Here is a 16,008-nt window from a genome sequence, read left to right on the forward strand (position 1 = left end):
TTTTATTTATTAGGATTAGGTTTTCCTATACTAACACTCTTTCTATGAATACACTTTAACCAGTAGGAACACACTGGATATTTTTTTATTGAAATCTCCTTTTCTCACAAAACTGGCCCAGAAAAAAAAAACATTTCAGTGGGATTATTTTTCTTTTGATAAATCTAGCTCTGTTTTTTTTTTTTTTGCAGCAGCAGCAGCATTTTTGTAGACAACAGACGTTATTACAAATATAATCTCCCATACCCTTTTTGTCGGTTTGGAGATTTCTTTTCTTATCAATCACAAACTTCTGGTTTATTCGGAAAGTGTAAAATAAAGAAAGAGGGAAACCGTAGGAGTAGAAGTTCAAAGTCCACACGATCTTTTCTTCCTGCCTGTATATTTTTGCTGTGTAGTAGCTTTGTTCCTGCCTGTTCTTGCCATATTTAAATTGTCACACCTTAATTTGTTTGAGCGCCTTCATATTTTATTGCCCGCATTTCCCTTCTTGTTGACACTGTCAGAAAGGGATTTGCTAGTGAAATGAGCAGTCACGTGTCAGTATTTGAGCTCTTTATTTCCCATGTAAAACTCCCCTCACAGCCTCCAGGCACGGAAGTGGCTTTTTGCTCATTAGAGTATTAAGTTGCAGTCATCATTAAAATACGATTCTATTTTTTTCCTCTTGTAAATTTTTAAGGATCTTTGATAGGTGAAGCGGCAGCTGTCAAAGCGAAGCACGGGGCAGCACTGTAAATCATCGCCTCTCACAATAATTGGTCACAAGCGAGAAACTAAAACTGACAACATTGCTCAGATTAATCCAGCTGAAATGACCTGTCGTGGGCAAACTGGATGTGCCTGAGCAGGTACATGTGCTTTTGAGCAGCTATTTAGTATGGGATATTCCGCTCATAAATTCCTGATAGCTTTAAATAAGCTGAATGTATTCAGAATGCAAGTGTACAGTATATAAAGAGTTTGTTCAGGGTGCAAATCCGCCCTCTCTGCTCTCTCTGTCACTGTCGTGTTCCTGCACGGCTGCTGCGTATTGTAGAGCAGTGGCGATTTCTAAAAGAAAAAAACACTATCCAGTGAGGCTGGGACTTCAAACATTTGTATCATTGCTTTTTCTGATTTATCGTCAAGAATAGCTACAGTATATTAGAATACAATTGAATACAAATTGCTAAGTAAATGCATGTCAGACTAGACATAATAATATGTTCTACTATAGCAGCTTTTTTTAGCTGCACTATTGAGGAAAGAATATCACATTCAAAAGGGAGGAGTTGTAAAGCATTTTGGGGAGGAAAGTCGGATTTCAGTTCAAATAATACTGTATACATCAATAATTGAAAACGAGAGGTAACTCTCAATGTATTACTTCCTGGTAAAATATTTTATAAATAAATAAATAATTGGCTAGTGTTATTTGCCTTGGAAGCACCATAATACACAGATGCAGTCAGTATATAGGCATAGTTTTATATGAAAGTACCAATATATATAATGGCTATTAGTGCGTTTGGGTATTTGAGGGGGAAAAAATACACGTGTACAGTATAAAATAACAAGGTACAATACATAAAAAATATTATTTTTAAATACATTTTCACCATAATACCATTGATTGTTACTGTGGCTACCTAAGCCCTCTCAATGGAGCCTAGATAGCCACATTGGCAATCAATGGTAAGCTATAATTAAAAAAAAAAAAAAAAAAGATATTTACAATATTAAAAGACATTACTTACTACCCTTGAGTACCTTAGTGGCTAGTAAAGCATTGCCATGCAATGGATGACGTCCAAACAAGTGCCACATTTGTGGAGTGCCCATCCTTGGTATCAGCTGCAGAAAAAAAAACACCGATACATTAACAAATATCCATTTGTACAGACTCATAAAACTTTTCCTAATGTGGGAGATTTCCTTTGTATTGAAATCCCAGTGAAGGTGTAGGTAAAGGTATTTGGACAGATTGTGTATGGTAGGTATATATGCTTTTATATGCTTTAATATGCTTCCATGATTATCTATGATTTAGCCCTAGTGTTTTGTTTTGATGCCATATTTACAAAGAATACTGTGCACGCACAGGGCAACCAGAAGCAGTAGTAGTTTGATCAGCAGTAGATTTCTCAAGATATACAAAGACTTAAACAGTTTAGTCATCTACCAACATGGTGCCTGGCTCCGGGAGGAGACCGGGAGGGCTTACAAGGGGGCTCACAGTGACAGGAGGAACATACACTCTGGGAGACACAGAAAGTGGCAAACAAAAACAGTGACCAAAAACCCAGAGAAGGTGACAAAGAAATAACCCACATTAATATATTCCACCCTTGGGATCCTTTATTATTTGTATTATTGTTTTTGGGAGCACAAACTTTGGTCTTTTGCTTAGTGCACCCAAAGAAAAAACAATTGCTTTAAGGGTCCCAGCTGGGGAGAAACCTGGCAAATATGCTAGTTTGGATATGCAGAGTATATTTAATGAGTGAAATGAGCAGATCTCATGTGTCTCTCCACATGTTTCTCTCCATGAGCCCTAACGGCCTTAAAAAGTAACACTACACTACTTAAATAGCTGGGTTAAAGTTAGGTTCTTTTCTTTAGTGAATAAGCGTTGCTATTAACATAATATTCATTTAGATTTAATGTCAGGTTAAATGCCTAATGGAGCTTAGTGTATCTGGGCCTTTCTGCTTAAACTAAAGCCATAAGAGCATGTCGCCAAACATGCAAAATCTTCATTTTCTTTCAATTAATGGTATTACAATGTTCAAAAAATGTGTACCAGTGCTAACGATAACACAATTTGCTTAATTGTTGATTTTGCATAGTCAAGGGTTTAGTTATAAATTGTAGACATATGGCTAGAGACCTCACACCTTCTGTGTTTGGATGATATTTTAGTGAGTTAATGACTCAAAATCAAAAGGGATTCCTGATCTACAACTGATTATGAATTCCTATTAACATGAATTTTGCTTGTTTTAAAAATGGCAGTAAATAAAATCTAAACACATTCCTCAAGATGCAGGTCTCCTCTAGGACAGAGGTACAAAGTACATCTCTACGCACACGTTCGTAATGCAATTCTCCATTTAATGTGACGGCCAAGAACAATGGGAAGACAGCGTTTCAGGTCCCGTATGGACCTTTTATCACCTACACTTTGAGGAATCTGTTTGTCTATGCTGTGTTGGCTGCACAAGCAGGATTCTCCTCACCTGAAACTATTTCCCCGCACTTTGGATCAGTAAATAAACTCCAGACATGTTTAAATGTTTCTTTTGACTGGATTCAGGTGATATATTTAACTGAACTACGCTGTGTACAGTTCACTCACACATAACAATTATAGCCTACTGAGAGGCATGCAGTCAACCAGCACAGGGAATGGTGAATTTATCATTAATATGAAAGCGCCTTCAGGACATTCCAAAACATAATGTGTCACTCTCCGAAGCAATTGGCATCAAACAGTCCCATTTTTACACATTAATGGGGTAACATCTAATGATTTTTCAAGTGTTCAGACTTTAGTTATTAGACCTTTTTCTTTTGGTTCATTAATAACTCTGGCGGTGTCTGGAGCCACTTGTAATTGATACTTTATTTTGATCACTGCTGCTTGTAAGGCATTGCATATTGGAATATAACTTCTAATCTCCACTGAATATGGGAAGTTACAATGCAAAAAGTGCATAAAAAGTTAGGCACATATAGCAGAGTAAAATAGAGCCACGTGGTGCACTGTATGAAAAAGGGCTAGACTGCTTATAAGCTAAAAACTACTTTATTAGCACATAATGAACCTTAGACAGGGAAAGTGTAGTACTATACCATGTTTCACACCTCTCATGCTTTATCTAAGAGATTAGAGAGGTGTGAAAGGTTTGAATACTACTCTTTCCCTATCTAAGGTTCCTTATGTGCTAATAAAATAGTTTTTATCTTTCTAAGTAATCCAGCCCGTTTCCAAGCAGTGCACTGCCGAGGTGCTATTTTTCACTGCTGGATTTGTGAGTTGGATGGAGCACGTTGATGAGACTCCTATCTCCAAGGATTTGCTGAGGATTCAGTGAGTACGTGAACACTGGGGGCTGGCTGCCACAGTACAACTGATTTTCATTTTCATACCTACTCACCAACTGCACTATATATGTATTCAATGTACCTTCCAGCTATCTGTGACAACAGGGTTAATCCATCATGTGACAGTCATTTAACCCCTGCGGTCACAGTGTATATCGGAGTGATGCTCTATTGACTGATTTTATGAAATCTAAATCCTTTATTTCTAATAAGGGGAGGGCTTGGAAACAGTACAGGAACATGTGCACTGTTTGTATTTAATAAATATCACAAAGGTTTTTGAATGCACTGATATGGGATCTGCTCCTTACTACTGACATTACATATAGGTAAATACAAATTCAGGAACTTTGCTTTTTGAACATGCTGTTATGTAGGCATTGAAGAGCAACACATAGCTATGTAGGGCTATATGTGGAGGGAAGGCAGGGCTGTGTGTGCATTGAAGTAGAGGGAATACATTATTATGATGGAATGGTAATGTTAGAATGGAAGAATAAATATCACAGCGGGTAACAAGGTCAAATAATGTCTTGCAGTCTAAATGGTTCATAATATACTTTCCCCTAGAAATTGCCTTTACACATGTTGTTAAGTGGAACTGCACCTAGAGAAATAAGGATCTGCATTATTCTTACTGCAAAGATAATCTTCTCCGAACGTATTTTCAGTGCTTACCACATCAAGTGCACAATGAAAACCCCAGAGAAGGTACTGTAATGCAATCTGAAACAGCCACTTCTTGTGATGTTCTGTCCACTTTTAGCAAATCAAAGGTAATCCTTAGCACTTTTGATCTTAATTTCTCTGACGGATAGACATGATAGACTTGTCAAAACACATTTGTCTTTCGGTCAGAGTGGTTTGCCAAATAAAGTAAAGCTCAGTGAAAAGAAAAGATTAGTTTGACTTGAGTAAGCAGATTGCTCCGTTTTCTGTATAAATACTTTTTTGAAATGGCAATGAGCGTTTTCATTTCTGGTTTAATAGGTGCAGCGGGAGCTGGCAGCTGTTATTGCTTTGAAAGCAAGGAAATCTGGTGAGTATTAATTAACCACTGCAAAATGTCATGTAAGCATTAACCTTATTAAAACAAAGCATTTCCACTACTATCAATAGAAATGACCGGTCCGTGTTCTTAATTAGCCATGTTTTCAAACGACAGCAGAGTCAATCCGAGAGTAGTCATACAACAAAACACGTTACCGCTTCATGCAGGGGTCAAGGTGCGAGGGAGCAGGGTGGGGAACGGCATACACTGTAGTGCCACTACTTTTTTATTTAAGGTTTCACAGTACCCTAGGAAGCCCCTCTCACTTTCTGCTTTGTAAGCATAAGTATTGAAGGAGTTGCTCAGTGAGTAACTACACTGATTGACACTGAGATTGTTGCAGGGGAACCTGGTTCAATTCCCAGTGTCAGCTCCTTGTGACCATGGGCAAGTCACTTTATCTCCATGTGCCTCAGGCATCAAAAACATAGATTGTAAGCTCCACGGGGCAGGGGCAGGGACCTGTGCCTGCAAAATGTCTCTGTAAAGCGCTACGTAAAACTAGCAGCGCTATACAAGAACATGCTATTATTATTATTATTATTATAATACATCTTCCAAAATATAGTGCAATTATCAAGTGCAGTATCACAACTTTTTTTTAAAGCCACTTTGACCACTGCTTTCATGTCAGAGAGACGATGCATCGCTCTGTATTTACGCAAGCAGTGTAGGAGTCAACCCTACCATTTTAGTAGCTTATGATACCAGGGGTAGCCAAACTCAGTTCTCAAGGGCTACCAACAGGTCAGGTCTTTAGGATATCCCTGCGTCAGCACAGATGGTTGAAGACTGAGCCACTGATAGAGCTACCTGTGCTGAAGCAGGGATATCCTGAAAACCTGAGCTGTTGGTGGCCCTTGAGGACTGGAGTTGGCCACCCCTGGTCTATACATTAAGGTGGCACCGAAATAGTTAGTAACTAATCCTGCATACCATACAGCATCGACACACTTTATTCGAGCAAATGCCCAGTTTGTACCTGGCAGATACCTGGAATGCGCCGCTCCTCACCTCTGACAAGCCCCGTTGCATTTGCCTTCCCAGCCATGGTTCATGCCTGGCTGACGGGGGCCTGATCTGTTAAATGATAATGATCAGGATTTAATAGGCTGCAATGCTTCGCGTGTCCACCAGATGGCATAAATTCATGAATTGTAATGCAGTATATATATATACATTACTGTATATACACAGTATATATATATATATATATATATATATATATACTGTATAACAACAACCCCTTTAAGCCCTAACATACAGTACTGTACACATACAGTACTGTATATGCACATACATAAATGATACTACTGTATGGGCGGCGGGGGCGAGATGTGTTTGCAGCAGAGAGAGATCCGCTGCTCTCTCTCTGCGCAAACATCGGCACATTAAAAATTATTTTAAATACATTTTTATTGATAGTGTAGATGTGCAGGGGGTCTCCGGAGCTGAACCGCGTTGGTTTCAGGTCTGGGGACCCCCTGCTCCCCGAGATACAGCCCCCTTTATGAGGTGCCGGTATCCCTCTGCTTGGTTTAAAGGTCCCGATCACATGATCGCGGCCTGTAAACCAAGCAGAGCAGAGGGATACCGGCACCCCCTAAAGGGGCCTGTATCTCGGGGAGCAGGGGGTCCCCAGACCTGAAACCAGTGCGGTTCTGCTCTGGAGACCCTCTGCACATGTACAGTATCAATAAAACACATACAGTATACAGTATAAATAAACACTCGTTCTTTACCTTAGCGGCTATGCGCTATGGTAAAGAAGCAGCATTTCTGTATTTTAATAATATTGTACAGTAGCGGGGGTGGGTGAATGGGGTATTAGCCCCAACGGTGCTTGTTTAGGGCTTGCGGGGGGGTAGCGGGAGGGCTTAACCCCTTCATGACCGTAGCGGTATTAACTGCTACAGTCGTGAAGGGGTTAAGTGCACCCGCAACCCCCCCGCAAGTCCTAAACTCACACCAAGGGCCAAATACCCCCCTCACCCATCCCCACTATCCACAATAAAGCGGGCACGGTGGGTTAACCCCTTCATTGCCTTAGCGGCTATCCGCTATGGTAATGAAGCAGCATTTCTGTATTTTTAATAATATTGAGCAGGAGCAGGGGGGGTCCCTGAGCATTAATTTCTGACTCAGGGAACCCCCTGCTCACTGTACAATATTATTAAAATACAGAAATGCTGCTTCTTTACCATAGCGCATAGCCGCTAAGGTAAAGAACGAGTGTTTATTTATACTGTATACTGTATGTGTTTTATTGATACTGTACATGTGCAGAGGGTCTCCAGAGCAGAACCGCACTGGTTTCAGGTCTGGGGACCCCCTTCTCCCCGAGATACAGGCCCCTTTAGGGTGTGCCGGTATCCCTCTGCTCTGCTTGGTTTACAGGCCGCGATCACGTGGTCGGGCCCTTTAAACCAAGCAGAGGGATACTGGCACCCCCTAAAGGGGGCTGTATCTCGGGGAGCAGGGGGTCCCCAGACCTGAAACCAACGCGGTTCAGCTCCGGAGACCCCCTGCACATCTACACTATCAATAAAAATGTATTTAAAATTATTTTTAATGTGCGGATGTTTGCGCAGAGAGAGAGCAACGGATCTCTCTCTGCTGCAAACACATCTCGCCCCCGCCGCCCATACAGTAGTATCATTTATGTATTTGCATATACAGTACTGTATGTGTACAGTACTGTATGTTAGGGCTTATAGGGGTTGTTGTTATACAGTATATATATATACAGTATATATACTGCATTACAATTCATTATAGGGGACGGCTTCAAAGAGAACAGCTCGCAAGCGCCCCCATGTGTATTTACACGGCATTGCAGTATTTCAGCCAGCCGGAATAAAATGCTTAAATCCCTGCCGGGAAAATAACGCAATGAACTCCGGCAGAAAACGATCAGGAACATGAATACACCCGGGTATACCCGAATTCGCGGGACTAGCCGAGCGAGAATAAAGTGTGTCGGTACTGTATGAATAAATAAGTGATAGTAAATAAACAGTGCTAAAAAAAGTTTCTATAGCGTAAGCTGAGAAATCACATTGTACCGTATATTTCTAAATTCAGGAAAGGCTTTCTTCTTATTTTTGAGCAGTGCGGGACTGATGTATACCAAAGTAGCAGCTTCACACATGAAATTCGTATTAAATCGATGGCTATATGATTCCACCAATGAATGTGATTTTTTTTTTTTTTAAAGCCTGGATGGTAAATGCAAGGCATTACACGTATAACCATGGTTGTTTCATTCCCTAGTTGGTTAAAAAAAAAAAAAAGATGTATTCAATGTCCATCTCTACAAATATGTATATAGAGGACTGAACCTATCTATCTCAAATGTAGAAACATGTCACTGATCCACAATATAGCATGGTGTTTTGATCAGATTATTGCACCTTGAATGCAATATGATAATCAATACATTTGTTAATTTTGGTTTTCTGCTCACATATCATTATTTAGTATCTATATATTTTAAAACTTGCACTTAAACATTTTCCAGTTTTTCTCAATTTTTTTATAAAAATGTTGGTCTGTCTAATGTTTTTAATAGGTTCCATTTGATCTGGTATTGACTTGGTAATGAAATACAGCTTATGTGCTGTGTATTCTTGCTTGGGGCTGATTATTTTATTTTGTAAAAATAGTTGCATGGAATCACATCTATTCTGGAGGTTACCTAGTTACATAGTAGATGAGCTAGAAAAAAAGACATACGTCCATCAAGTTCAACCTATGCCAAATTTAGACGACAAATACTCTATCCTATATCTTTACTTACAGTATATTGATCCAGAAGAAGGCAAACCGAAAACCCCATTGAAATATCATCCAATGATGTCTCATAAGGGGAAAAATAAATTCCTTCCTGACTTCAAGAATTGGCAATCAGATTACTCCCTAGATCAACAATCCTTCTCATGTTTACTTATTTGGTATATCCCTGTTCAGCTACTGCAATACTTCTATACTGTAGGTTTCCCTGGTAAATATTTTCTACATTGTTTGTTGTCACTTAGTTTACTATTAAATGAACTACCATTCTCCAAGTTCCCCGGGCTCATAGGACCCTATTTACTAAGCCATGCTACTCCACAAAATATATTTTAACACAGCTTCAATAATATAGCGCATTAAAGCGCATGGTTGTAAGGCATCTTCCAGCCCTCGACACTGTCTAATGGCGTAGCATTGCTTAGTAAATATGGCCTGTTATGACCCCTTCATTTGAATAGGTTCAAAGGCGCCTTCTAGCATATAAGGTGTCTTATGCAGTAGCACTTCTTAGTAATTCTAATTCACTTATTCTAATGTCCCTGTAACAGGGACTTATCCCTGTTGTAAAAACTTGCCTCTAATCCAGCAATGTGCTGGTTAATTGCACACCAGCAATCAACCAGACTCCACCTGGCTGACTAGGACTGTCAGAAAAAGCCTGTTCTGAGATACAGGAAGGAGATTCCTTAGCTCACAAGGGAGCTGACCAAGGAAAAGAAAGACTGCAGAGATTACCTTAACCCACAACGGGGCTAAGGAAATATGTATGTATGTATTATGTATGTATATATGTATGTATGGGGTGGTAAGCAGCTTAGCTACCCACCCAGTTAGATGGGGCTGATGTAAAATGTGTAGTTATTTCTCCAAAGTGGAGTAGGTTTTTCTTTTATTGTTTTGTGTTTACAGTGTTTAAAGGAACAGGCGCAATAAAGCCTTATTTTAATTTCACCTTAAAAATGGTCTCCATTGCATACCTCTGCACACATCTCTTACAGTCCCATATTGACTTCTATAGTCTAATCAGTCTTTTTATCTCTCATCTGTTATTTCTTTTTTCAGCGGGAACTGATACCCCTAGAATAAAATGTAAGATTTTAGTATTCACCTCCAAAGCTGTCATGATACTTCCTCCCATACGGAATGGGACATGTGGTCGTCACAGTCTCGCTGCGACCAAGTCCCCACTGGCGTTTAGCTGCAGAGGGACCCTCTGCCGCCAGCTGCTTCTATAAGATACATTTTAGCGTAACGGGTCAACTTTAGGGGTTTTAGTGGTTAGGGTAGGGGGTTAACCTTAGTGGTTTTAGCGGTTAGGGTAGGGGGATAACTTTAGGAGTTTTAGCAGTTTAAGTAGGGAGTTAACTTTAGGGGTTTTAGTGTTTCAAATAAGGGGTTAACTTAAGGTGTTTTAGGGTAAGGGATTAAGGTTTTTTAGGGTAGCAGTAGCATTAGTATTAGGGGGTATTAATAGGGGGTTTTAGAGTAAGGGCTAAGGTTAGGGATTTACCTTAGCAACGAACGACCATACCCTGGATAAATTCTGACACGCGCATGCTGTGTTCCTGCACTCGTTCCTCTGAATGCCTCTGGAGGAAATCTCACACTCTCGCAGACTTCCTTCACTACAAATTTATGCTATCCTGTTTCAACTCTCCTCCTTTACATTCTCCATACTTTTGGTATTCGTAACAAAACTCTATCCTGGATCTCCTCTTACCTCTCCCGTCGCACTTTGTGTCTCTTCTGCTAACAACTCCTCTATCGATCTCTCTGTGGGTGTACCCCAGGGCTCTGTCCTGGGACCTCTTCTCTTTACACACTCTCTCTAGGTGACCTAATCACATCTCTTGGGTTCAAATATCATCTCTATGCTGATTACACGCAAATTTACTTCTCAATCCCTGACCTTACACCTGCTATACAGACAAAAGTTTCTGAATGTCTCTCTGGATGGCCCTCCGCCAACTCAAACTCAACATGTCAAAAACAGAGTTCCTCATATTTTATCCCAAAACTGGCCCTACTACCTCCTACCACGTTACTGTAGGAAGTTCTGTCATACACCCAGTAGCGCAAGCACACTGCCTAGGGGGTCACACTAGACTCCTCTCTCACATTCTCCTCTCTCATTCAAAACATGAGAAAAGGAGAGATGGAGACCGCACAGCCTATGTGATGCCAAACCACACACAGTGTGAGGGGAGGGGTGCTAGTGACTAAGGGGAAATGAACAGATAAAGAGAGAGAATCCCTGTGAACAAGCACTCTTCTTCCAATGAAATAAAATAATAAATTGTTTAATGTAGAAATGAAAAACAAAAAAGTTAAAGCCTATTAGATGCGAGAGATACTACCCATCCTGTGTCAAGTGTAAATGGTACAGAGATACAAATGCCACGTGTAAATAGCACTGATTAGTGTTCCTGTCTACTATAGACCAGGGGCAGACATAGGTAACTACCACAAGTTAGATTATTTTACACTCTTAAATACCTAACCCTGAGGAGGGAATGTGAATCACTGTATATGGTATATATATGTTACTGCATATAGTGACGTGGTAGTAATCTACAGATCTAATTCTGATCCCTTACAGTGGTAAACCACCCACTTGGGCAAACAGCCTCATAGACCACTGGGTTGACCCACTAGTAGGGGAGAAAGATCATGTAGCTAACCATAATGTAATTGGTTAAACACTGCTACCCCTGTTCATGCAGTAGCTTGCTGTGAACAAATAAGCACAGGTAACTATCTCTCACATCTACTAGGTTTTAACTTTTTTGTTTTTTCTTTCTACATCACACAATGTATTATTTTATTTCATTGGAGGAAGAGTGTTTGTTCACAGGGATTCTTTCTCTTTATGTGCTCATTCAAAACATATCTAAAACCTGTTGCTTTTTCCTCTGCAAAATTACAAAGATACGCTCTTTCCTCTGTTACTCGACTGCTAAAACTCTGACTCACACCCTCATTCTCTCCCGTCTCGATTACTGCAACCTCCTGCTGTCCAGCCTTCCTGCCTCACCTGTCTCCCTTACAATCTATCCTAAACGCTGCTGCCAGAACCACTGTACTCTTTCCTAAATCTGTCTCAGCCTCTCCCCTGCTGAAATTGCTCTCCTGGCTTCCAATCAAATCCCGCATCTCGCACACAATTCTCCTCCTCACTTTTAAAGCTTTACACTCCTCTGCCCTTCTTACATCTCAGCCCTAATTTCTCACTATATACCATCCCGACTCATTCCGCTTAAGGATGTCTTCTCTCTACCCCCTTTTGTATTTAAAGCCCTCTCCCGCCTTAAACCTTTCTCACTGACTGCCCCACACCTCTGGAATGCCCTTCCCCTCAATACCCAACTAACACCCTCTCTATCCACCTTTAAGACCCACCTTAAAACACACCTGCTTAACGAAGCATATGAGTTTCTCCATGGCTAATACCACGTGTATACACCTGATACATTAAACTTGGCCCCTTGTAGATGCTTTTAACAGAATGCCCTCCTACTGTCACTGTACGTCCTTCCTACCTACCAATTAGATTATAAGCTCTTCGGAGCAGGGACTCCTTTTCCTAAATGTAAATTTTTATGTCTGAAGCACTTATTCCCATGTCTGTTATTTGTATGTAACAGTGATTCCCCCACCTGGTGGAAGATGTGGTCATTACGGATCATGTGGTGCATGATACATACTGGTTAACAGGAGGGCTGAGTCATCCGCCGGTGGTAGTGGGGACATAGGACTAGGCTTCTGCGGTTCATACCCTACATATCTCTTTAGCAGTGCAGCGCCTCCATCTGCCGTAGGCTCAAGGGAACTGAAGATGATCTCCCACAATAGAACCGATTACCTCTCCCCCAGTAAGATCACACACACCAGGCCAGAGGTATATGCAAACAGGAACGGTTTATCATCTCTTCTGTACAGCACAGTAACAATCAGGCTTCTGCCCGATGCAGTACTTCTTAGCTACCACTGAAGGATGTACCTGGACGTCACTACAGGCCAAGGGCACCCGCAGCCATCCTTGCTCTTCCCTGCCTCCCTAGCAGAGGCAGAGGTATAGTCCACACTCGCTCTCCCCCGGAGGAAAGAGGACTGGAGAAGGCCCAATACTCAGCCTTTCCAATGTGTGACCTGACTTCCTCAAGTGGGGAAAGGCACTGCTAAATTTGGGCGGTACATGCCCTTAAGTACAGCCAGGAGGAGGGCGCCAGGTCTGTCCCATGATTGGTCATGCCCAGGCCTATGTCACTGCCTCCTGCTGTCACTCAAGTGCAGCTCCTCGGAGGGGGAAAACCACATATCAACTACTGGCAACCTGATTGTACCAGGGCTTACTGCCAGGAGGGAAGCAAACTAGTAGCCACAGATGGCATGGCTACATGTATTATTTGTTATTTATATGATTGTCACGTGCATTACAACTGTGAAGCGCTATGTATATTAATGGCGCTATATAAATAAAGACATACATACATACATACAACACCCCTCATCCTCTCCCAGAACTTCCTTGCACTTCTTACAGTACTTCTTAAATGTCCTACAATACAACTCTCATATTCTACCCTTCCCACATGTAAAGATGTAATGACAACTTATTGTTTTAGGGAATCCAATCCAACAGATTTCTGACATCTTTATACCTCTTCTCTCTTTTACTTTTGTCATGATATCTGTTATCTGATGCCAATGAATAAGATGCCCATGACACTCGCTAAACTCATCAAACCTCAGCAGCACCAGCCTTAATTTCTCAACTAAACCTCTTGAGATGTCTGTCATATTTTAGGAAACATTTCCTTACACTAAATGAATTGTATAAAAAAAAAAGATGTACTGCAATATCCTACCAACTGCACATTACTTTCTCTACATCTCTAAAGATGATTTGTTGCTCAAATATTCATGCAAATTAAATTAGTATTATTGTGTTTGTTTTTTTTTTTGTTTTTTTTTTGTTGCAGTTACCATTTTTTGTAATAATATATTCTGAAAGCTGCAGCCCCACTTAATACCAAAGTAAACTAATCCTCATGGTAGGTTTCCGGGTTAAATCTTTGGGATTTTTGGGAAGAAGATGGTACCCATTAGTAACATAATCAGGCTAATGCTGATGCATGCCCCTCTCCAATTAGGAAAGAGGAGGGTACTTAGCATGTAACCAAGACAAAGAGTAGAAGATAAGGAAAATAAAACCAAGCATAATCTCAATTTACTATATTTACAAACAAACATAACTTTCCAAAATGATTGCAAAATACCTACAGTATATTGTCTATTTTTGTTTTTCAAGAAAAAACTTGCCCACATAATTCTAAAATTCTCTTCTGAGAAACAACAAATGTTATAACTATCTGCATATGTATGAGCTCACTCTCTAAAGGGGGAGGCTGATTGAAAACTCAGTCATTTCAGCAAATCATTTGATCTCCTCCTTGTGCCTTGTTTGTAGTTAAGAAATATGACTGCAAAGTCTTCTCTGTGCCCATGTTATTATCATATACAAAACGTTGTGTACAAAGTCAATAGCATATTTTGTACTGTGAATGTGCATTCTGAGATCTGCCCCTGTGGATATTTCCCAGACACTGCTGCTGAGGCAAATAGGTGTCATAATTAGGAGGAGGAATAGGTTACTAACTTGAACTGTCGATTTGCAAAAGATGCCTCTTGCTTAAAGCAGATGTTGAGACAATACAAAAGTAATAAAATACAAAAATATTTTATAAAGATAAACCTACTGACTCAGGCACTCATTCTCTCCTGTCTTGATTACTGTAACCTCCTGTTGTCCGGCCTTCCTGCCTCTCACCTGTCTCCCCTACAATCTATCCTAAACGCTGCTGCCAGAATCACTCTACTCTTTCCGAGATCTGTCTCAGCATCTCCCCTCATGAAATCCCTCTCCTGGCTTCCGATCAAATCCCGCATCTCACACTCCATTCTTCTCCTCACTTTTAAAGCTTTACACTCTTCTGCCCCTCCTTACATCTCTGCCCTAATTTCTCGTTATGCACCATCCAGACTCTTGCGTTCTTCTCAAGGATGTCTTCTTTCTACCCCCTTTGTATCTAAAGCCCTCTCCCGCCTGAAACCTTTTTCACTGACTGTCCCACACCTCTGGAATGCCCTTCCCCTCAGTACCCGACTAGCACCCTCTCTATCCACCTTTAAGACCCACCTTAAGACACAATTGCTTAAAGAAGCATATGAATAGCATTGTGGCTATTCTGAACACATGATACATAAAGCTTGGCCCCCTGCAGACGCACTTACCAGAACTCCCTCCTACTGTCTCTGTACGTTCTCCCTACCTACCAATTAGACTGTAAGCTCCTTGGAGCAGGGACTCCTCTTCCTTAATGTCTAAAGCACTTATTCCCATGATCTGTTATTTATATTATCTGTTATTTATTTGATTACCACATGTATTACTGCTGTGAAGCGCTATGTACATTAATGGCGCTATATAAATAAAGACATACAATACAATACAATACTGTACCTAGAGCCTAATGCCCTTACTTATTGCGTAAACTGTAACAGTGCTGATCAGGGAACTGTAGTACTGAAACTCGCATTGAAGTCAAAGGGAGTTTCAGTGTTATAGTGCCCCGATTAGCACTATCACAGTTTAATCCATAACCCCTTTATGGTAGCCACTGGTGGAATTGTCCTGCTGTGCTAGTGGCAGAAGGAATGCACTAATATAGTGTACAGTTTTTATTGGGCAAATGTGAGCTCTATGGTGGTAAATCATTTTCAATGGTAAGATATCCCTGCAGCAGTAACAATGTTATTTGGTCAGTATGTTCCTTGCATGCATTATTTCACAAAGGATAAAATGCAGTGAAGACATCGCTATCCTTTTCAACAATGCTTGAGTTGTCCTTGATTTGTCCCATCATAATGACTGCTTAAACAGCGCCATCTACAGCAGCTCCTGATTATTACAAGATGTGTTCAACTTGCACATTGTCTTCTTGTGCATACTGTAACACAGCCTGTGTTTTTATGGTGCTTTTCAATTCTAAGGCATAGGACAGTTATACTTT

The 16,008-nt window shown here is 40.6% G+C and overlaps 1 protein-coding gene across 2 annotated transcripts in view; it reads left to right on the plus strand.

Annotated features, from left to right (window-relative positions):
• The window catches only part of RAPGEF5 (Rap guanine nucleotide exchange factor 5), a 264,461-nt gene that overhangs the window by 84,253 nt on the left and 164,200 nt on the right, over positions 1 to 16,008 (plus strand). For both annotated transcript variants that reach the window (XM_075587143.1, XM_075587142.1), the window contains exon 7: positions 5,080 to 5,128. In XM_075587143.1, the coding sequence (XP_075443258.1) occupies positions 5,080 to 5,128 (49 nt within the window). The remainder of the gene's footprint in view (positions 1 to 5,079; positions 5,129 to 16,008) is intronic.

The sequence above is a fragment of the Ascaphus truei genome, chromosome 2, assembly GCF_040206685.1.
Source record: "Ascaphus truei isolate aAscTru1 chromosome 2, aAscTru1.hap1, whole genome shotgun sequence".
In the NCBI taxonomy this organism is placed as follows: domain Eukaryota; kingdom Metazoa; phylum Chordata; class Amphibia; order Anura; family Ascaphidae; genus Ascaphus; species Ascaphus truei.